Source organism: Cololabis saira, chromosome 14 (assembly GCF_033807715.1).
Source record: "Cololabis saira isolate AMF1-May2022 chromosome 14, fColSai1.1, whole genome shotgun sequence".
Taxonomy (NCBI): Eukaryota; Metazoa; Chordata; class Actinopteri; order Beloniformes; family Belonidae; genus Cololabis; species Cololabis saira.
Genome location: NC_084600.1, coordinates 40,264,526 through 40,288,099, shown reverse-complemented (window position 1 = coordinate 40,288,099; position 23,574 = coordinate 40,264,526). Strand labels below are relative to the sequence as shown.

General features: G+C 37.2%; 1 protein-coding gene across 1 annotated transcript in view; it reads left to right on the top strand.

The window, feature by feature from the left end:
- The window catches only part of LOC133459380 (protein KIBRA-like), a 57,363-nt gene that overhangs the window by 5,436 nt on the left and 28,353 nt on the right, over positions 1–23,574 (top strand). Inside the window, exon 2 of the mRNA XM_061739273.1 lies at positions 23,040–23,149. Within this exon, the coding sequence (XP_061595257.1) occupies positions 23,040–23,149 (110 nt within the window). The remainder of the gene's footprint in view (positions 1–23,039; positions 23,150–23,574) is intronic.

Here is a 23,574-nt window from a genome sequence, read left to right as displayed (position 1 = left end):
ATGTAAATGATCCAACACTGATAACAGGGTGTTGTTTGTGAAACATATCACCGTAACCGTGGAAACATAACACAACTTGGACCGCAAAATAATCTTTTTCTGTGGAAGTTGGCGTGCAGAATCTCAAACATCTTTGAAACTTTTTAAGTTGACTTTATTAACAAATGTAACATTTTTAAGTGGCTTTTTCTTTGAAATGTGAGAGAGATGGGGAAGAGGGCTAAGAAAGAGGATGGACCTGAACTTTAATCAGCTTTGATGAGAACCTTCACCCTTCAACCCTCAGTGTCCTCTTTACCCCTGTCCCAATAACTTAGAAATACCGTATTTTCCACACTATAAGGCGCACTGCATTATAAGGCGCACTAAATATATGGTAAAATACCGTACTATAGTGGCTGGGGTTGAGTTAGGTATCTACCTGATGGAGCTGCGCTACAGGAAATGCTACAAAATCCTACAGCAAATCCTACAGCAAATGCAAAAAGAAAAACAAGAAGAAAAGTACCGTATGTAAAACTTTATTAACAAAATAAAAACCAGCTTTGCTCCGTCTCGTCAAAGTCTCCATGATGCGAGTCAGCGTCGCTGCTGTTGTCTTGAACGTCTGTGACGATTCCTGACGTTTTTAGCACCATTACTTCGGCGACACTAACTACATTACCCACAATCCCCCTGACTACAGTAACAGAAATTACCGTAATGATCATATATAAGGCGCACTGCCGGTTTTTGAGAAAATTAAAGGCTTTTAGGTGCGCCTTATAGTGCGGAAAATACTGTATTTAAAAATAGTGGCTGTCTGTACCGCTGAACATCACTAAAATTTACAAACATCGGAAGATGTACAGGACTGTCTCAGAAAATTAGAATATTGTGATAAAGTTCTTTATTTTCTGTAATGCAATTAAAAAAAACAAAAATGTCATACATTCTGGATTCATTACAAATCAACTGAAATATTGCAAGCCTTTTATTTTAATATTGCTGATTATGGCTTACAGTTTAAGATTAAGATTCCCAGAATATTCTAATTTTTTGAGATAGGATATTTGAGTTTTCTTAAGCTGTAAGCCATGATATTCAAATTCAATATTCAAATTTTCTGAGACAGTCCTGTACATCCATCCATTGAAGAAAGGTATTGTTCTGAAATATTATTATTATTATTAATAATAATAATAATAATAATAGGTTAATGATTACTACATTTTTTATTTCATTTTAATGCTGTCTCTCTGCCGTCTGACTATTTCAGTCAGAGAAAAAAACTCCCAGTTCCAGTTTACCAGCATGTCTGTGGTTTTTATTCCTGTTTTCTACGCTTCAATAACCTGGTTTTGAGGACATTTTTACACCCTGCTTTCAGAGCAGTTTGCAACAGGGATGACAAATAAAATCTCCATCCAGACAGACCTTGAAATACCATTATCTCCATGCCAACATGCCAGCATTCGCGTGTTAAATGGGATGCTTTGGAGCCTCTGTGGTCCTCTGAGTAAAGGAGCGGGCATAATTTCATGGTGACTCATTTTTCATTTTTACCGGTTACTTAAGACCCCCTCGGACTTAAACACCAAAATCCTTTTCATGGCTTATGACTGGAATTCTTAGTTCTAACAATAGTTTTTTTCTCTCTCTTTGTGTGAAGGTTTATTTTAAGTCAACACACAGCTTTTCACAGGTTTTTTTTCCTTCCTCATGTGCTGTATTTTGCGGTCTTTAGGCTTGCAGCTGAGGCTGTTGAAGAGGATATGCAAAAATCACCAGCAATTATCATCAGCAGTCGTATTTAGATTCATTTTTTTTGGATTAGCAAAGTGATTGTCTGTATAGTTATTGATTTTCTGTCACTTGACTGGTTCATTGACTAATTGTTACCTCCACCTAGGGCTGGGAATCGATTCAAATATCAAGATTCGATTCCGATTCTTAAGATTCAGAATTGATTATCAAGATTTGATTCGATCCAATTCGATCCGATATTGATTTGGGTTACTGTTAATAAAACAGTTTTTAACTGTTGCATGAATTATATGACTGTCTAGTTCTGCAACATATTAATACTAGTATTATATTGAGATTCAACAGCAAGTATTGCAGCTAATGATGCTGTAAGGACCAATCAGCTCCCAGAATGCTGATAGAACTGCTTTCAGAAACATTGTGTGGGTCAGAATTACCAAACAGATCCAGGGAGGAAACAGAGGATGAAAGAAATTGCTTTTATTTTTTCCCCATTTATGAGAATTTGGTTTTTAACATTTATGCAAATGTAACCCCAAAACAGTATATAAAGCAAAGAAATATAGACAATTTATGCAATTATAACTGAAAACTTTAATGTTTTCATAAAACACATTTAAAGGCAAAAACATGGCACCACTTATTCTCGTGTCCAACAAAATATTCCTTTTTTGGGCATAAACAAAAAAATACCAAAAGTTGTAATGATGAAGAAAAAAAAATATATATATTTTTCTTAAATCGATCTTTAGACATATGAATCGATTTTTAGGAATTAATATGAGAATCGATTTAAAATCGGATAATCGATCTTTTCAACACAGGCCTACCTCCACCAATGAGCTCATGTGGTTTGTTTGCAAAGATGCATCAATGCACTTGTTCTGACAGAGTATTTTTATGAATCGGGGCACATTGGACCCCTGGCGCTGACGCAGCACATCTGGTTGGCCTGGAATTGTTCTATACAATTAACTTTATGGTCCAGCCTGGATCGCTGTGGTCAGAACAGAGGTGGCTTGATATTCCCGCCGTGTTCGTCGTGGTAGAACTGACAAAGAAACCAAAGAGGAACGGGTCAGGAGAAAAGGAAAATATTGCACCGTAGAGCTGCCACTAACAACTATTATAGTCCCTGGATCTACTGATTGTTGAAATGATTGACTAATCGGACAATGAATGAAACCATTTTACTTTGCTATGAGGTTTAAAAATGAGCCTACGATCATTTAAGGTATGTGTAAAAACAATGGATAAAGGAATGGGTTAAAAACAAACAAAATATAAATAAAACAACACATAATCACAAATAACAGGAAGGCCTTAATTAAAAATCTAGCAAAATCCCCCCAAAAACAAAACCCTCGACTCTTTTCATACAAAATTCACACCATTGAAATGCTGATCTAATAATATTCCTGCAACAACTTTGCACAACTTCTTTCTCCAGCTGTTACTCTGCATTTGTGTGGAGTAATAAATATTTTATGTTATTCAGGTATTTTAGGTTGTGTTAATATCATTGTTCATTTTAACACCAGGAAGGTGACGCTAATTAACTACATTTTAAATGTTTATATCAGGGTTAATTCAAAAGTAACAACTTCTTATAGCGCATTTTATTATTATTTAGTGGGCACTGTGTTCCTACTAAATAATGTGAGAAATATTATGATTATGTGAGAAATTGTCATGACATTAAATTCACAAAGATGGTCAGGAAAATGAAATATTGACGGTATCAGTCCTTCCTTTAAATGAGTCGACAAAAGTGTCTCCTCTTGAGTGCTGCCTCCCACTTTCCTCCTCCATCGATCTGTTGGAGACATAAACACAAAACCAGTGTGTACTTCTCAACAGTTATCCATCCTGATGTACTGTAGCTACAATTCAGGTACATAACTTACGTTAGCAATTAACTTAATGTTAGTGCAGTGAAACTGATTTAATAGATCATTTACAAATAACATAGCCTACATTGCACAATTATATACAATGGCTAATTGCCAAATGTCACTTTCATCAAAGACATATATACGTAGACAAAAATAAGAAAAATAGAAACATATTTTCTCATCAACAAAGTATATTTTACATAAACACATTTAAAATTTTTCAAGTAACAAAATAACATATTTGAACCATTTTTCTGATTTTTTCAGTTATTGTCTGAAAAATTGTTCAAATATATTATTTTGTTATTTGAAAAACTTTAAATTTGTTTTGTTGATGAGAAAATATGTTTCTCTATTTTTCTTATTTTTGTGAGGGGGGGATATATATTGTTTTTCGGCACTACCTTGTTCTCTATAGCTGACATAACATGAATTACTCCTATGTGGGATTAATAAAGTTCTTATTTTTGCCATCTGAGAAAATTAAATATATTATATTTGGTGCCTAACTGTTTCCCAAGTATATTAGTGTGTGTGTGAATGAATAAATGAGACGTAAAACGTAAATTTCTTTGTTGAAAGGCACTTTATGAAAATAAGTCCATTTACTTGTATTAGTTTACAGCGCAGTCTTGCCTCATCCAATATGGCGGCGATGTTGACGTATCGCAGCAGCGGGAAAGAACACTCGATCTACGTATATATGTCTGACTTTCATCATATTACTGATGTCATACTAACAAACACATTTTGTTTTCTTGTCCTGACATAAGCTAGTTTAGTTTATGTTAGCTTTAGAGATACGTCACATTCAACAGGTTCATAACAGTTAAATAATATAATGGTTCTTTCACGGGAACTACAAAAGTCTGGCATTTTGGTGTCAAACGCACAGTCGGACACGAGAACTGGTCTGACTGCTGTCAGGAACCCCGGCCCGCGTTGACGTATGTGACAGGCTTGAATGCGGCGTCTAAGTGTATAATATCTATGCGTCTGACGATAGCTCTATTTCTGCAGGGTTTGGCTAAAGGAGCTGGGAACAAAGCTGCTTTGATTGACATGCGGTGTTTCCCGTTGGGTTGCCGAGCAACGTGGCTGCGCTCTGTACAAAGAAAAAGATGCTTCAAAACTGGTCTTCAGAAACCAATGAGACATGTGACCCAATACTTTGCTATTGTTTTATGCAGTCTGTGGTGCCAACTAGGGGTGTAACGATACACTAATCTCACCATACGGTACGATACACGATACTGAGGTCACGACCCGATACGATATTATAGCAGTATTTTTTTAACAACCTTGAATGAGGAACATATGACTGGAAAAAATGGTCTTTTATTTGAAAGACACAAAATAAATAAAACAATACTATGCGTTTGCCCTATTGTTACAGTTTGTAATGCTTTATAACTGTTTAAGTTTTAAAGAGAAAGCCAGGCCAACCATTTTCCACAAACTGAACTAAAAGTAAATGTCAGGTTTGCATTATGAATCTTCAGTTTCATACAATACAAATACAAACTGAATAGTTTCTCTGATGTATGATTTTACTTTATTCTTTTCCAGAAATGTAACAACTAAAATTAAGTAAATAAATACATACAATTTTACATCATAAAAAAGATTGATTCATGCTCACCTTATAAGTGTAAGAGGAGATTTATTTTTGTTAAGGTTATTTTGGTAATTCAGGGTTCATTATTTTATAAAAATATTCTTTATATTCTGATGTAAATCAGGGACTATAATGACACTAGTCAGTTTATCTGTAGTGATTAGTCTGTTTTAGATTGGGCGGAGTGATACGCCACAGTACGGCACTAGGTGCTGTGTTGATGTTCTAAAATCCTACACTGTTGAGGGACATTAAAGTACACTGGAATTCAGCAGAAGTTGTCCCCGTGTTTATCCTACTCAAGACCCGAAAAAGGTTTAATTTAATAAGGTAAGACTTAACTCTACACCAGCCTTACATAAGTAAAAGCTCAGAACTGAAAACCCCCAAGAGTCCCGTGATCGGGACCGCAAAACGGTACTAGTTTCTTCTGAGCGGAGTAAGATTTTGGTCCGAGGGTCGAGGCGCGGTCGGCACAAATACGCTGCACGTTACTAGTCAACACAATAGATTAATATTAATAACCCAATATCACGATACAGTTTTGTCACCTCCACGGCACGTATCGTAACGTTTTTGTATCACGAAATTTCGTGGCACGATATATTGTTACACCCCTAGTGCCAACTAACAAGAAAACATTGAAATTTTCTTTTTCTCTCAAAAATATGTGATTTATTTAACTTGTGTAATGAACAAACTTTGCTGCTAATAAGACTATAAAAAATAAACAGTCAGGTTAGGACTGGGCGATATGATCTCAAATCAATATCACGATAAATTGGGCAGTTTTACTTCGATAATGATAAAGGTACGATAACTCTTAGCCGGCAACATAAAAATCTATTTTCTGATTGGCTGATTGGTCGGTAACTCCAGACAGCTGCTCTGAGTTGAGAGCTCAGCGTTTAGACTGGATGGGTGGAGTCATGTGATCACACACATGCCGTCTTAAAGCTGAATGAAATTAACCTATCAGCACACAGTCAAAACAGAAAAAAATATGTTTATTTCCTTTTTTTAAAAATCAAAACACCGAATTTACCGACACGGGAAAACTGACGTCGGTCATCGCAGTGAATGTCGGAAACGGTAAATTTTCGGTTTATCGCCCACGCCTAAGTTAAGTTAAAACCTCTTTTTGACCATCCTTCATTCGGCAGATTACTTCTCTTAATCACTTAATTACTTTTCTTAATTAACTGCTAGATCGTTAGTTAGTTGGTGTGAGAGAAAAGGATGACGAGGATACAGTTAAATGTAGGCAGAGGATTCGCCGTGGCGACCCCTGAAAGTAATTGATGAAAGGAAAAGATGACTTAAAAAAAAAACTACCGTAGATTTTTCTGCTTTTCAGTTTTGTAATAATAATAAGTGATAAACGTAACATTCTAATAATTGCTCATTAAATTCGTAGGCAACTACATTTTTGTTGAGTACTTCGATTATTTGTTCTGGCTCTTTTTAACTGGTTTTACTCTTTGGCAAGAACTACGAGAGAAAACAGGTTGCAGGCTGTTTTGAACCTTCATGCCTGTTGATTTGTTGATTGTTTGACATCTTGAGAACGTGGCACATCGAACTTGGACAATGTTCATTAAAATGCCGGAGTGTGATGTGTTTGTTCTGAAACTAGTGTTTTCTGTACCTGTTCATGTTAAGATGTGAAGGCTACAGTACGTCAACCAAGTTTTACTTTGCATCATGTTTGTTTTTTTTTTAACTGCATTGAGTTGACTGGCTGTTCTTGGTTTGTTAGCATCGCATCTGTAAAATCCTCCATTTGGTTTTACTTGTTAGCCATGTTCATTTGTTTTTTTGTTCATTTTTTTGTTTCAGAATGCCTTTATGAGTTGTGTGCAATGCTTTTGTGGGCTTTGACCGCAGCGTGGCCAGAAAAACAAAAAAATTCAGAGGGTGCATATTTATTTGCAGATACAGCACATAGGCTGCATTACAGCTGCAGAGTTTCCGGGTTTTGTGGCAGTGATTGTTTGTTTATATATACATATATACACATACTGCATATAGTTCTATGTTTTAAGTTGTTTTGTAGCCTTTTATATTATCTCTTACATGGTGTTCCTCACTTGGTAAAATGTCTACATTGAAGACACTTTGGTGGCTCTAATGTTTGTGGCTGTACATGATTGTGTTCACTTGACTTTCTTATTGGTCGCTCTGCTGGTCACTCTGGCCAAACCCACAATTACTCATGTTGCTTTGTTATCGATGGATTTGCATGACAGTTTAACGTTTAATCGACTAAAAACCAGAGGTGTCTTCAGTATTCACATTCATTACTCAGGTAGAAGTATAGATACTAGAGTTTAAAAATACTCCTGTAGAAGTTGAAGTATCAACTCAAGTTCTTTACTCAAGTAAAAGTATAAAAGTACTGGTTTCAAAACTACTTAAAGTATAAAAGTAAAAGTAATGTAAGGGGGAAAAAAGCCATTAAGGACAAAAGCCATTGAAAATGAATGCATCTTAGTATAATGCAAATATATTAAAGAACCATATATGTGTACTATTGAGCATTAACATGTGTTTCAGAGAGCAGGAGATATGATGACTAGTTGCCTATAAGTACTGTAATGGTGCAAAAAGTCAAACTTCAGAGGCATGTTATCATTTATCCTAACCTTTATTGGAATGTACATCCAAGTTTAGTTGCAGGAATCTGAGGGAACGGATGTAAGAACAAAACTGGACAAGAACATCTGAAACAACCACAACCAAATTCACTCTATCCGGATGGAGCAATTTAACTGGATAGTTTTTTTTAAAGGCCGAAATGAAATAGAGTAACGAGGCTGTTTTTAAAATGTAAGGAGTAAAAAGTACAGATAATTGCGTGAAAATGTAAGGAGTAAAAGTAAAATGTCGTCTGAAAAATAATTACTCCAGTGAAGTATAGATAACCAAAATTTCTACTTAAGTAAGGTAACGAAGTATTTGTACTTCGTTATTTGACACCTCTGCTAAAAACCAATTGCCAAATTTGAGAAAGCAATAATTTGATGTGAAAAAATAATGTGATGTTAAAGATAATTTGTGGTACAATAGCAGAGCTTGTCCTACTGTGTTCTGCGCCTCCAGTTATTTGTGCTGTTCGTGAGATGTCACACATAGCGCAATTTCAGTGTAAAAGATGGCAGGTGGGGTGATCCTGTTCACGCTTAAAGCAGAGCATGAATCCTCATCAAACAAGGTCCTGGAAAAAAAGCAACACAAACACATTCCTGAAACACACGACACGAAGGAGCGAGCAGTGCGCCGACTCGCCAACCAAAGGTCCAATTCATCTCAAATCCCTTTCACTGCCTGCCAAGGTGCACGGGGTCAAAGTGCAGCGCGAGGCCCTGCAAACTGTTAACTGGGATCAGAACAGACGCTGGCCCCCTCTATGCTGCCGTGTGCTCGTTTTTAATACTTAACCAAGTCTTCCATTACTTATTTATTTATGGCAATGCCTAAAACAGCTTTAAGGCCGACAGGAATGTTGTTTTGTGTGGAATGTGTTTTCGTGTTGTTGTTCTTAAGTGGAAAAATGACAGCTCTTTACAAGACGAGGCAATGTTTTTCCTTGAATTACTGAAGTAACAGGATTTTTTCATCAATTTGAACTTGAAAAAGGATTCATACCTTCATGTTTTTGAACTATGCTCATCACAAAGCTCACAAATCTGCTAGTCAGTGTTCTGTTATGAACCCATTCATGCAGAGTGGACAGCCATTCAAAAGCCACTTTTCCAGTGTATGCATGGGTTTGGGAAGGAGGTGGTACCTTAAGTGGAGGACTTTAAGGCCGAGTCCCAATCCCCCCCCTACCCCTACTTTTCAGCACTACCCCTAAATTTTGCGTGTTCCCGTGAGGGTAGTGGTGTCCCAATTCCTCTTTTCATCTAGGGGTAGTTACCTAAACGAGGGCTAGTGGATATGAATCTGGCCCTTCAGAGCGAGAGTTTTCAGATGCTGACTAGCTGAACGAGGGCTAGAAAAATTTCCCAGAATGCTTTATGTCATAATTTGCAGACTGAATAAAAAAAAAACCATGGCGGACATTTCTTATTTTTTTGTGAATAAAATCAATATTTTGAGTTAGTTTCTGCATAAAAATGCGTTTTGATTACATTTCTAGTTAGAAATATATATTTTACTCTCATAATAGGCATAATTGGCAGCACGGTGGCTTAGTGGTTAGCACTGTTGCCTCACAGCAAGAAGGTCCCCGGTTCGACTCCCAGGCCCGGCAGGGGCCTTTCTGTGTGGAGTTTGCATGTTCTCCCCGTGCTTGCGTGGGTTCTCTCCGGGTACTCCGGCTTCCTCCCACAGTCCAAAAACATGCATATTAGGTTAATTGGTGATTCTAAATTGCCCGGTGAGTGTAGTTGTGAGCATGGTTTGTGTGTTTATATGTGGCCCTGCGATGGACTGGTGACCTGTCCAGGGTGTAACCTCTGCCTCTCACCTGAAATGAGCTGTGATAGGCTCCAGCAGACCCCCGTGACCCCGCAAGGGATAAAGCGGGTATAGATAATGGATGGATGGATGGATACTCTCATAATATTCACTCAGTGAATGTACACAATCACTCGCTTGCCCGTTGTTGCAAAATCTTTTTCAGATCTCGCCAGAATAAAGGCTGATTTATGGTTCTGCGTTACACCAACGCAGAGCCTACGGCGTAGGTTACGCGGCGACGCGCGCCATCTTCCCCGATTTAACGTGGAACCATAAATCAGCTCCCGAGCCGGCATCTCATCTCATCCCGAAAACATCGGATCAAATTTCTTAACAGGCGTTATTTGGATAAACTGAGCCCAGGTTGGGGATCTTAACGGTTACTTTTACGCCTGAAAATATATTAAAACTTAATAAAGTGGCACATTAACAGCGCTACAGCGGAAATTAAAACTTGCTTTTAGCTCTCGGCTTCCTGATATGGTGTGACGTACGTGCAAACGTAACTACACAGTCGCTTACGTACCCGAACGTAAACCACGCAGTGACGTAGCAAGTGGTGTCCCAATCCCTAGGGAACATTACAAGGGCCCTACCTATTTTTAGGGCTAGTGGTAGAAAAGTAGGTGGTGTATTGGGATTGGCCCTAAGTATCTCAGGGTCTTGTAAAGAGAGCCTGAGATAGAGTGGAAGAATGGCATTGGGAGATTGATGGGTGGATTGGTGCAGTGTCTTCAGTAACGCGGTAACTGCACTGGTCTATTGTGGTGAAGAGAAAGCTGGGCCTAATGGCAAGGCTCTCTGTTAACACGTCCACCCATGTTCCTACCCTCACATGTGGTCACAAACTATGGGCCATGACCAAAAGAAAAAGATTGTGGGTACAAGCAGCTGAAATGAGCTGGAGTACTTAGAGATTAGGTGAGTTTAGTAATTTGGGGGAGATTCAGAGTAGAATCGCTGCTCCTCCACACCAAGAAGAACCAGTTGAGGTGGTTCAGGCATCTGGCTAGGATGCCTTAGATACTTCCCCAGGGAGGTGTTTAGGACATGCTAAACTTGGATAGTTTGTTCGGATGGGTCTTTAGTTGCTCTGTAAAAGGAAAAGAAATACTCTGGTGGAGAAAAGTACAGGTTGAGACAGTCATGATGTCCACTGGACAAAGAAATTAAAATGGACAAAATGATGAGCCTTATTTTTCATGTGATTAAAGTCAATATATTTGGAAACATTTTTAATAATTCATGTGCTAAAGATTTGTAAGTCTGATGTCTTTCAGAGGGAGTTCAGCTGTTAAACTGTGAACACTTAGTGTCTGTAAAAGAACCAAACAACATGGCAGAAGGAAACAATATATGAAGAGACATAGTCGTAAAATTGACTCGGTGGTTTGAATTCTTGGTGCAGCTCCTCCCATTGCAGTCCAGTTTCAGGAATGAAGAAACGTCACACGCCTTCTGTCATCAGCAAACAACTTTGTTTTTTTAAACTTGAAGAGAACAGATACCCGATGTCCTCCATTTAAGTATTCATTTCACCTGCAGCTGCACAAAGGACTTCCAAGTAGTGTGTAAAGTGGACATCCCGGGAAATCATCTGTTTCTATTTAACAACTCAACTTAGATTTCTTGAAGCTTTTCTCCGTTGTTGAATCAATTTCTTTTGTCTGTAAACAAGTGCACTATAAAAAAGAAGACGGTCTTTATTTTGTAAGTTATGCAGTTCTTTTAGCTGCATACTCCTGAAGCTCAGTCCACTTAAATTCTATTAAATTATCAAAACCTGGAACAACAGAAAGGAAAATTTAAATATTTAAATGTTCTCAGGAGAAAAAGACACCACCAAAACAACAAAAAACAATCAACAAAACATTGTGAGATGTGTATAACTCGCTCAGAGTGCAGTATCACCTTCCACCCTTGTAGTGACGCATTGAATGTGTATCGTCAGGTGAAAGGAATGCATCCTGTCAGATAACGCACCGCCCATGGTATGTGGAGGATCATGTGCAGAAAGGCTGTGATTGTCGTCTTTTTTTATGATCATAACTTCTGTTTGGATGGCGTGTCAGGGAAACGTGATCGATGATCGTGTGTACAGTATATGAAAGTTAGAATAGTTGGGATGTATTTACTTGTATTTTACAGTTGCTTTTACAGAGCTGCTATGACATGCAAATCTGAATCCTTGTATTTCCTCTTGAGGAATTTAGGGTCAGTCCCAATACACTCCCTAGTCCTACTTTTCAGCCCTACCCCTAAATTTTGTGCGTTCCTGTGAGGGTAGTGGTGTCCCAATTCCTCTTTTCATCTAGGGGTAGTGGCCTTAACGAGGGCTAGTGTATATGAATCTACCCCTTAAAAGCGAGGGATTTCAGATACTGACTTTGCGACCGAGGCCCAGAAAAATTTCCCAGAATGCTTTACGTCATCATTTGCAGACTGAATCAAACAAAAAACATGGCGGACATTTCAAATTTTTAGTGAATAAAATCAATATTTTGAGTAAATTTTTGCATAAAAATGCATTTTGATTACATTTCTAGCGAGAAATATATATTTTACTTTCATAATATTCACTCAGTGAATGTACATAATCACTTATTTGCCCGTAGTTGTGAAGATCACGCCAGAATAAAGGCTGATTTATGGTTCTGCGTTACACCAACGCAGAGCCTACGGCGTAGGTTATGCGGCAACACGCGCCGTACGCCGTAGGCTCTGCGTCGATTTAACGCGGAACCATAAATCAGCTCCCGACCCGGCGGCTCTTCTCATCCCGAAAACATTGTAGCAAATTTCTTATCAGGCGTTATTTGGATAAACTGAGCCCAGGTTGGGGATCTTAACAGTTACTTTTACGCCTGAAAAAATATTAAAACTTAATAAAGTGGCATATTAACAGCACTACAGCGGAAATTAAAACAGCTTTTAGCTCTCAGCTTCCTGGTATGGTGTGACGTATGTGCAAACACTCACTCACTCACTCACTCACTCACTCACTCACTCACTCACTCACTCACTCACTCACTCACTCACTCACTCACTCACTCACTCACTCACTCACTCACTCACTCACTCACTCACTCACTCACTCACTCACTCACTCACTCACTCACTAGGCTGTTTTAAATCTTTTGGGCTGTGATGACTTGATATGCTGCAGGTTAATTTTTGACCACTTTGATGCCAAAACATCACAAGAATCCAGTATTTTCCTGCTGGAATCTGAGATAAGCTTCTTAAAAAAACATGCAGTCCTTCATGTGACATTAAAACACTCGACTGAAAATCATGGTTTCAATGACTATAGGTTTACTAACTGCTGATACTGAGTAATGATCCAATACTGATTTAAAAATAAATAAATTAAATGGTGCATCCATTCATTTTCTCTACCCATTTAATGCCATTTTGGGTCACAACGGTCTGCTAAACCCTGTCTCAGCTCTGTTTAGACAAATCAGGGGTACCCATTTACAACAATTTTTTAAAAATTAAGTTTACATTAAAAGGCATTTATATCTTGACATTTGAACACATCAGGGGTCCAAATATCCAATGGAAAGCTGATTACTTTAGCTGATGTGAAATATCAGCCAGTCTCTTATTGTTTGGAGAGACCAGTTTAAGAGATGTATTTCTGACCGGGGTAATTATTTGCTTTATATAAATGTAATTTTACTGGATGGTGTGTAGAAGTAAATACGCACAATACGATGCTCTTATTTTCAGTGTTATTAGGGATAATTTCTGATACTGATATTGATATTGCTACAACTCTAGTAAACATGAGTTTGAGAGCAATCCTTTTCTATAAGGGAAGGGAAGCAGTTAAATGTAAAAAAGACAAAGGATTATTTAAAAAAATGCAACGATTGCTAGTTCAGTGACCGAACGATTGGGAACTCAGAAAACCAGTGAGAAATTCTTAAATTCTTAAAACAAGGCAGCCATACACTCATAGGTTAGCATGTCTTTGATGACCAAAAGTACAGAATACACCAAAGGGAGCAGTTTGTACAGTTCTGTAAAGTTTATTTTCTGTAATGCAATTTAAAAAAAACAAAAATGTCATACATTCTGGATTCATTACAAATCAACTGAAATATTGCAAGCCTTTTTATTATTTTAATATTGCTGATCATGGTTTACAGTTTAAGATTAAGATTCCCAGAATATTCAACTAATTTTTTGAGATAGGATATTTGAGTTTTCTTAAGCTGTAAGCCATGATCAGCAATATTAAAATAATAAAAGGCTTGCAATATTTCAGTTGATTTGTAATGAATCCAGAATGTATGACATTTTTGCATTACAGAAAATAAAGGACTTTATCACAATATTCTAATTTTCTGAGACAGTCCTGTATATTTTGTGACAACAAAGTTGATCCAACATTAAGATTTGCATTATTTTACCGAGCAAGGTCATCACTATGAAACTAACACAGTCCTGCAGGCTAAAAATAAAGCTAAGTTCACTGTAAACACACAGCCTGCAGTCTGCTGCTGTTACATAAAGTATTGTTTTTAATCTAGAATGGATCAACTTTAAAACACTGCAAAATTCATTATGTATGCCTATAGTTCAAAAGAAAATCTGAACTAGGAGATCAGACCTTAGTAGTCAATAATCACAGGATTTTTAATATGCAAACGTTAACATGAAAGATGACACTGTTATTGCATTCAATCAGAATAGTGAAACAGTGTTTTTGGTCGTTATATTAGGGAGTGAGTTTTACTCCTGTTGTGTTCATAAGCATGCTAGACAAAGAGTTGTTCCTGAGCCAGTTTGGTGTCCAAGTAGCAACACGGTGAAGCGTGTGAGGAGCTCAACAAGTGGCTATTGAAAGACTGAGCGTTACGCCGCCAGCGAGGTCCTCATGCCGACGGGAAACCTACAGAGAGCGAGCAGAGTAGGTCAGCGACTCGTGTTGGCTGTGCAATCGTATGGCAGGAATCCGTGGGTGAAAAAAGAGAGGAGTCAGTTATTTGGATGCAGGTACCAACCAGCTAACTTTCTCTGGCATTAACGGCTGGCAGCAGCGTCTCTGTTGTCCTGGACTATATTTAGAGCGTAGCCGAGGGGTCTTTCCAGGGCCCATCCCGTTAGTAATCAACTGCAAAAGGACCCAGTTCAGTTGGTCTGGTTTTTTTGTTGGTTTGTTTTTTTGTACATATTTGTAGTCAAAAAACACAAGGCAATAGAGGAGACAAGCCAGAGATAATTCCATGTACCATATTTTCCGCACTATAAGGCGCACCTAAAAGCCTTCAATTTTTTCAAAAGCTGACCATGCGCCTTATATATGGATCAATATTGACCCGCAACTTCACCCACTTCTTGAAGTGATTTTTCGTCAGATCAGCCTTCTGCATCAGTTCCGAGACAGCTTTTTTTCTCTCTTCTCCCTCTGGATATTTTTCAGCAAAGGCTCTGTGTGTATTGTTGAAATGTCTTGCGACATTTGACCGTTAGACAGTTTTTCTCCACAAATTAGGCATACTGGTAGGCCACTCTCACCAGAGGTAAATGCAAATGAATCTGCCCAGAAATCATTGAATGTTCGATTTTCTTCAGATATTTTTCTTTTCTTACATTTCTCCATACTTGGCCTTGCTGGGGTTGAAAGTTGCGACGAATGGATGGCGTTTTGGCGGGTATACCGGCTTTAGCGAGTAGGACGTTTATTTTGAGCGACGAAAAACAATAAAATATATTTATTCTAATATGTCAAGATCACAATAATCTTCCAATTTAGAACTAAAATATTAAAGAACTAACTTAAATAAAATACACTTCAATTAAATACTTACCGTAGTTTTTTTTTTTAAATTTATTTTCCCAAGCCTCTCGGAGCCGCAGTATAAGGATGAAAGAGCCGCATGCGGCTCCGGAGCCGCGGGTTGAGACCCTTGGTCTAATGCAGGGGTATTCAACTAGATTCGGCCGGGGGCCACATCTGCAAAAGGACTGTATGGAGAGAGAAAATGTGGAGGTTTTCAAAATGTATTTTGCACTCAAAGACGAAGACTTATGTAAGTATAATACATTTCGAAGACTTATGTAAATATAATACATTTGTATTATACATTTGAATATATCTAGTTTACATATGAATTATGTATTAATTGTCTCCAGATTTAGTAATTGTGAATATTAAATATAATATTCAGATAAAGAAATATTATTTTGAATGCAAGTTCATTTTGAAACCATGCATTGTGCAAAACTTAATGAAATTGATATTGACTTACTTTTAATAAAACACGCCATAATGACAAAGCACCACTTTCCACCAAGATTTCCTTATTTGAATATTATATTAAGCATTGAGCACAAGCATTTCAGTCCATAGTAGCCAGTTATAAAAATATTATTTAAAAAAATAAATAAATAAATAAATAATTTTATTTTTTTTTCAACAAACACCCCCTTTTTTGAAATATGACCAGGGGCCACATAAAAGCTCCTGGCGGGCCGCATGTGGCCTGCGGGCCGCCAATTGAATATCCCTGGTCTAATGGATTCAGAACGTAACCCCAGCCTCTACTGTAGCGCCTTATAATGCGGTGCGCCTTATAGTGCGGAAAATACGGTATTTGTTCTACTGGTTATTTGTTAATTCTCTGCATTATTTCAGATCTTGTTGATGGAGACCAGAGTAGATGTACTTCTCCACAATGAGGTTGTATCAATGCTCATGGCACAATAAAAGCATTTAGGGTTGTGCCGATCAGGATTTTTTAGCTCCCGATCCGATCCTGATCACTTGAGTTTGAGTATCTGCCGATCCTGGTTTTTCCCGATCTGATCACTTTTTTTGGCTCCCGATACATTTCCGATACTTTTTACCGATCAGATACATTTTGGCAATGAATTAAAAAAAGAAAAAGAAAAGAGGACTAAAGTTTCTTTTATTGTCCATTGGAGAACAACATGGACATATAGTTAGTGCAACATTCTGAATGGCATGAAATGAATAGCAGCAGCTTAATGCAACATGAACATATATATATATATATATATATATATATATATATATATATATAAATAACATTTCACAATTCAAACACGTAAACCATGTTAGTTTCACTTACTCAGTCGGCCGGAAGTGACGTTAAATGCAACGATATATAAAACGATTTAATATATATTAAAAACATTAATAACTAGGTATGTCCCGATATTTTTTTGCCCGATACCGATGTTTTGAAAAAATGCCGTGATCGATCAACAATCATTTTTTTAGTATACTGCCCAACATGAGAGCAGTTTTGGATAGCCATTAGCACAGGAGTCATTGTAGATTTACTGAATCTGATCTGTAAGGACGTCCCACTCATATTACATGAGTAAATGAGTAAAAAAATGTTTAAGCTACTAAATCTTGATTTAGTGGTTTATTCCACTTTCCAATTTCACACACTGAAATTTCTGTCACACAGACAGAAATTGTATCATGATGAGTTTTAGCTAATTTCCTTTGACTTAGCGTCGGGTCTTGATTTGTGATTGTATTTATTTAACCTTTATTTTACCACAAAGTCCCTTGAGCTAAAATCTGTGTTTTGAGGGAGACCCGTCCAAGAGATGCATCGGTACCGGATTATTGTGCTCATTGTGGTGTCCAGGCTAACAATCAGTTCTGCAGTGACTAGACAACTTTCAGCCCATTACTTTGCTGATTGACCAACATTTGCACAATAAATATTGTTATTAATTTTGTTCCTGGTCAATAAATGCATCATTAGAGTTAGCTGTGAAAGAAAAGCCCGGGATAAGTGTCACAGAAACAAACTTCATTTAGCATCATTAGCCCAGTATGCTCGGTGCTGGGAAGCTAACAAAAGCTAAAAGGCAGATAAAGTTTGCAGAGGTCTCAACTACAATCTCTTCTGTTACTGTGTATAGATAAGTATAGTTTTTGAAAGAAAATTTGGAATCCACAGCTTTAAGAATATTTGAAATTGACCAAGAAAAGCAAGACTGATAAAATTTAAAAGATCCCATTTTACTTTAAAATGTCCATAAAATCTAGGCTTTCGGTGCACCCGTCCCTTGAAATACGGAATTGTTCCGTAATTGGGAATTAAAAGTTGCGTTCCATATTGAACCAATACAGACACATATTATGCTCTTATATATTGATGTCATAATCTACAGGTGAAGGTCGGAAAATTTGAATATATTGCAAAACTTAATTCGTAGTAAATTCAGCTTAAGGTGAAACAAATATATTATTTCCCACTACATACAAAGTGAGATATTTCAAGCCTTAATTTTTTTTATAATTTTGGTGAATATGGCTCACAGTTTATGAAAACCCTAAATAAAAAATCTAAAAAAATTGAATATATTATGAAATCAATAAACAATTCAATCATCAAAATTATAACAAATAAAGGCTTAACATATCCTGCTTTGCTTGTAATGAGACTATGTAATATACATGTATTAGTTTCACCTTTTAAGTTGAATTATTGAAATAAATTAACTTTTACACCATATTCTTCACCTGTAGCTTATTCTACATCTGGGCTGATGTGGACATACATATCATAGGGTTGGCTGTCTGTACAGTCATGCAAGTTCAATGCTATTAAAGCACTTTAAACTTTAAATCAAAGCGTTTAGTTTTTTCATATAAAATAAATACATTTCTATGCAGTTTAGAAGTTTTCGGGATGTCCCTCTTTTTGGCGCCTGCGCTGCTGAAATCAGGGCGTCCCTTATTTCTATTTCTGAAAGGTGGCAACCCTAATAAAATCTAAACCTTCAATTATTGCTCTGACAACACATTTAGCTAAATACTTAAGTAAAGGTTGTTATCTGGTTTAGATAATTTGTAAAATTAGGACTACACTAATTCACTCAGGATAAACTGTAGCAGCTGACAAAAGGTTGGACTTTAAATCACAAAGGAAAACAAACCTGACTCTTATAAACGGCCAATATTCTTAGATGTGATCTGGTTTTATTTTTGTGCTTCAGTAAGTTAATAACTGCAGTCATAGTTGGATGAACTCGTGGTTATTGTTCCAGGTGGTTGGTTTTGGGATTGTGGCTACGGGGCAGTCGGCATACGGCCACCATAAGGCCCGGGGTTGCCCCGGAAACCTCCAGGCGATATGTCAGTGCGGCTCATGGAATTCCACAGACCCGTTTCCTCCTATTGTGGCGTGTTAAAGGAACCCCCTCTTACCACCCCACCCCGTTTCTCCACCTCCCCCGACAGAACCGAGGACTATCCACCCCCAGCTCCTCATGCTCATCTGACCTCTGCAAAACGCACTGACAGACACATTGAGCCGGGGAAACTCATAACTTACTTCAATTATTCAGACCTCTTTCTCACCAGGTTCTGACTTTTGGCTTCTTTTTTTCAAAGGAAGCACAAATTATGACACAACTTTTAGTTTATTAAAGAAATACAACCAGTACTGGAGTTGAGGGGGGATGAGGGGGGATGGCATCCCCCCCTGAAATAAAAACGGTCAAAATCATCCCCCCTGTAAAACTGCCACCCGCCTTTCCATCCCTTATGTCATTTCATCAATGAATGTGTTTTTACTGCTATTTCAACATTTAGAGTCATCACCAGAAAAATAACACCAGAAAAATAACTTATTTGACAATTTTCACCTGTTTCAAGTAAATTTCCACTTGAAATAAGTAGGAAAATCTGCGAGTGGGACAAGATTTATCTTATTATCTCAGCAAAAAATCTTGTTCCACTGGCAGATCTTTCTACTTTTTTTAAGTGAAAATCTACTTGAAACAGGTGGAAATTTTTGTTTTTTCCAGTGATGAGTCTTGTTTTAAGTGTAATGAGATTTCTTTTTACTAAAATGAGACATTTTAACTAGAAATAAGACAAATATTCTTGTTAAGATTTTGACTTTTTGCAGTGATCCATTTTACTTATCCTGTGAAGGACAGAGTCATATTGATAAGTTCAGAAAACTGTTTTTTATTGTTGTGTTTTGATGTATTTGATGTAAGCCCAGTGGATATTTAAAGCTTACAGAAGGCTGCATTTAACTGCTGCTATGTCATTCCTGCAGTATTTCTGCAGGTGTTTTGGTCAGTGCTATTATTTTAATATATTATATTATTTGTAATCAGCACAAATTATCTGTCCCCATATGATAAAATCCACCATCCCCCCTGATTTTATTTTTTACAACTCGAGTACTGACTACAACTTTTATATACGACTGAGAGTTCTGTCAAGGAAGCAAAGAAACAGTGAAATCTTCAGATTTAGGGCATGTTGAAGTGGGTAAAACCAGTGGATGGATGGATGGATGGATGGATGGATAGATGTATCTTTTATCTGAATTGTCACATTAATAATTATCTGCTGGATGCTGACTACATGGTAGCATGTGTTTGGTGCAGATTCAGCGCCGGACTGATGCTGACGGAGCGAGTTGTTGTAGTCTCTAGCAGCAAAACCATATTAGAGCTGTGACCCATTTCTGCAGCAGCAGATGCAGAGCTGCCTGTTTTGCTGACAGCTGATGACGAAGGAACTGTCTCTGGAAGCCCCCGTGTGAAATCTCCCTGTCACGGATTTGTCTGTACAGTTGCTTTTATTTCTCATCTTGTAAAATGTGTCAAATAAAACAAAAAAAACTACAAGTGCTGAACATTCACTTGTCTCTGCTCAGTTGATCTGGTCTGCAGGCGTCAAGTTAATAAATAAATCTGATTTAAATATAAATAGTAAAAAAAAAAGCAGATTTATCCTATAATAGAGTAGTTTTTTTCTGTAAATGCTCTGCTCTGCACTCTGGGATGGGTTCCAAATAATTTAGTCTTTTGTACTACAGTGACAAATAATAGTCACATATGGCTTATACAGGACTGTCTCAGAAAATTAGAATATTGTGATAAAGTTCTTTATTTTCTGTAATGCATTTAAAAAAAAAATGTCATACATTCTGGATTCATTACAAATCAACTGAAATATTGCAAGCCTTTTATTATTTTAATATTGCTGATTATGGCTTACAGTTTAAGATTAAGATTCCCAGAATATTCAAATTTTTTGAGATAGGATATTTGAGTTTTCTTAAACTGTAAACCATGATCAGCAATATTAAAATAATAAAAGGCTTGCAATATTTCAGTTGATTTGTAATGAATCCAGAATGTATGACATTTTTGCATTACAGAAAATAAATAACTTTATCACAATATTCAAATTTTCTGAGACAGTCCTGTATTTTAAATTTGCATGTGAACATACCACAAAGTCTTCTGAAAGATTGTGCTTTGGGCAAAATTGGAGATGTTTGGCCATACCACGAGTAAAAACACAATATCTTCAGAAACAACTCATAGCAACTGTCAGGATGACGTGGGCCATTAATCCTCCACGAGTCCCAATAATGTCAAACAGGAAACAGTTAATTCAAGTTACTGCTAGTAAATGTGGTTCTATGAGCTATTCAATTATGGGATGTAATTGTTTTTACAAACTCCTTCTTAATTTAGTTTTTGTCACAGAATATACGGTGTAATATGCCATGTTGATTAGCATTGGTTGTTTGTTTTATTTAGGATCCCCATTAGCATTAGCCACAGCATTAGCTATTCTTCCTGGGGTCCGACACACACACAACACACAAATTAACACTTAATACATAACAGACATACATTATACATGACAAACAAAACAATAGTAGACACAACTCCCTTAGTCACAATCTATACAGAGGATAATTAAATCACCATCATTCTCAGACATAAATACATAGAAATGAAATCAAATAAAACACCTTCATAAACAATACCTGCCTAAAATAACCTTATCTATAATTATTTGACCACTTTTCCCCTTTATTATGATAGGGTTTACACTACCTATAATTCTATTCAACCTTCACTTTGTTCCTTCTAAATGACAAATCATCATTCATTACATTTTAAAAGATATTGTTTCAACTGAAACTTAAACCAATCTTTGCTACCTGCATGAGAAATATAAACTGGTATAGAGTTCCAGCCAACCAAAGTTCTTTGTATCAAACCTGTTCTCACCCTTGGTATGAACCTCCTTTCTGATGTCATTCTAGTATTGTACCCATGGTGAGCAAAATGATAATAGAATCTGTCATACAGTTGTTTCGGAGAGCGTGTCACCATTATATTTCTCAGAAAATTTTACATAATATACGTAGACCTTTGTCTTATAGATAACCAGCCTAGTTTTTTATGCATGCTGGACACATTAGACCAGGGGTCGGCAACCCAAAATGTTGAAAGAGCCATATTGGACCAAAAACACAAAAAATAAATATGTCTGGAGCTGCAAAAAGCCTTAGAATGAAGGCAACACATGCTGCATGTTTCTATATTAGTTAGAACTGGGGGAAGATTTTTTTTTCATTATGCACTTTGAGAAAAAAGTCGAAATGTCGAGAAAAAAGTTGAAATGTCGAGATTAATGTTGAAGCACAATCTCGAGAAAAAAGATGAAATGTTGAAAAAAAAGTCGAAATTTCCAGAAAAAAGTCGAAATGTCGAGATTAATAAAAGAAAAAAAGGAAAAAAGACGAAAAAAAGGAAAAAAGAAAAAGAAGTAAAAAAAGGAAAAAATAAGAAAAAAAGAAAATAGAAAAAAATAAAAAATAAAAAAATAAAAAAAGGAAAAAAAGGAAAAAATAAATAAAAGGAAAAAAAAGGTCAAACATTTTTGAAAAAGCTACAGGTGCCACTAGGGCGGCGCTAAAGAGCCGCATGCGGCTCTAGAGCTGCGGGTTGCCGACCCCTGCATTAGACCTATAAGGACACAATAGAGCACAACGTGCAGCTTTATTTTGTGCCACTTGTAATTTCTTTACATTTTTAACTAAAGTATTTGACCAAACTACAAAACAATAATCCAGTTGCGACAAAACCATAGCATCCTCCTAACATCTAGAGATAAAAATTTTGAGATTGGTTGTGTGTACCTTACTTTAATACCCTGTAAGGACCAGGTGATGTTAATTGTGAAATACTAAGGTGCCTTGGCATCGTCCTGCAGCTGGAAGAGGTGGCCGGGGAAAGGGAGGTCTGGGCTTTGGCTGAACCTAGGTAAAGGGAAGTTAATGGGTTATTTAAACACCACAATTCTGAAGAACATGTCACTATGATCATTGATGTCATCATATTACCGTGATGTCATCATTACTAGGGCTCTGTTTCGTTTCTATGACCATCTGCGTTGCCGCACCAGGAACAGCAGCTGTTTGTGGTTCAGTATGGATGTTATTCCGTCACTGAATGAGTTTTTCTTCCTCTGTTTTCTTCAGGCAGACAAAACCTCTGACCTTCGCAGACTGCATCGGAGATGAGCTGCCCGTGGGCTGGGAGGAGGCGTACGACCCCGTCGTCGGATCTTACTATGTCGACCACAACACCAGTGAGTTCGGCAGCTTGACTAATCCACACTGTCTTCACACATTTGTTAATTTAAACAACACTAGAAACTAAGGCCCAGTCCCAATCCCCCCCTAGTCCTACTTTTCAGCTCTACCCCTAAATTTTGCGCGTTCCCGTGAGGGTAGTGGTGTCCCAATTCCTCTTTGCATGTAGGGATAGTGGACTTTTCGAGGGTTAGTGTGTCTGAATCTAGCCCTTCAGAGCGAGGGATTTCAGATACTGACTCACCGACCGAGGGCCAGAAAAATTTCCCAGAATGCTTTACGTCATCATTTGCGGACTGAATCAAACAAAAAAACATGGCGGACATTTCTTATTTTTTAGTGAATAAAATCAATATTTTGAGTTAGTTTCTGCATAAAAATGCATTTTGATTAGATTTCTAGTGAGAAATATATATTTTAC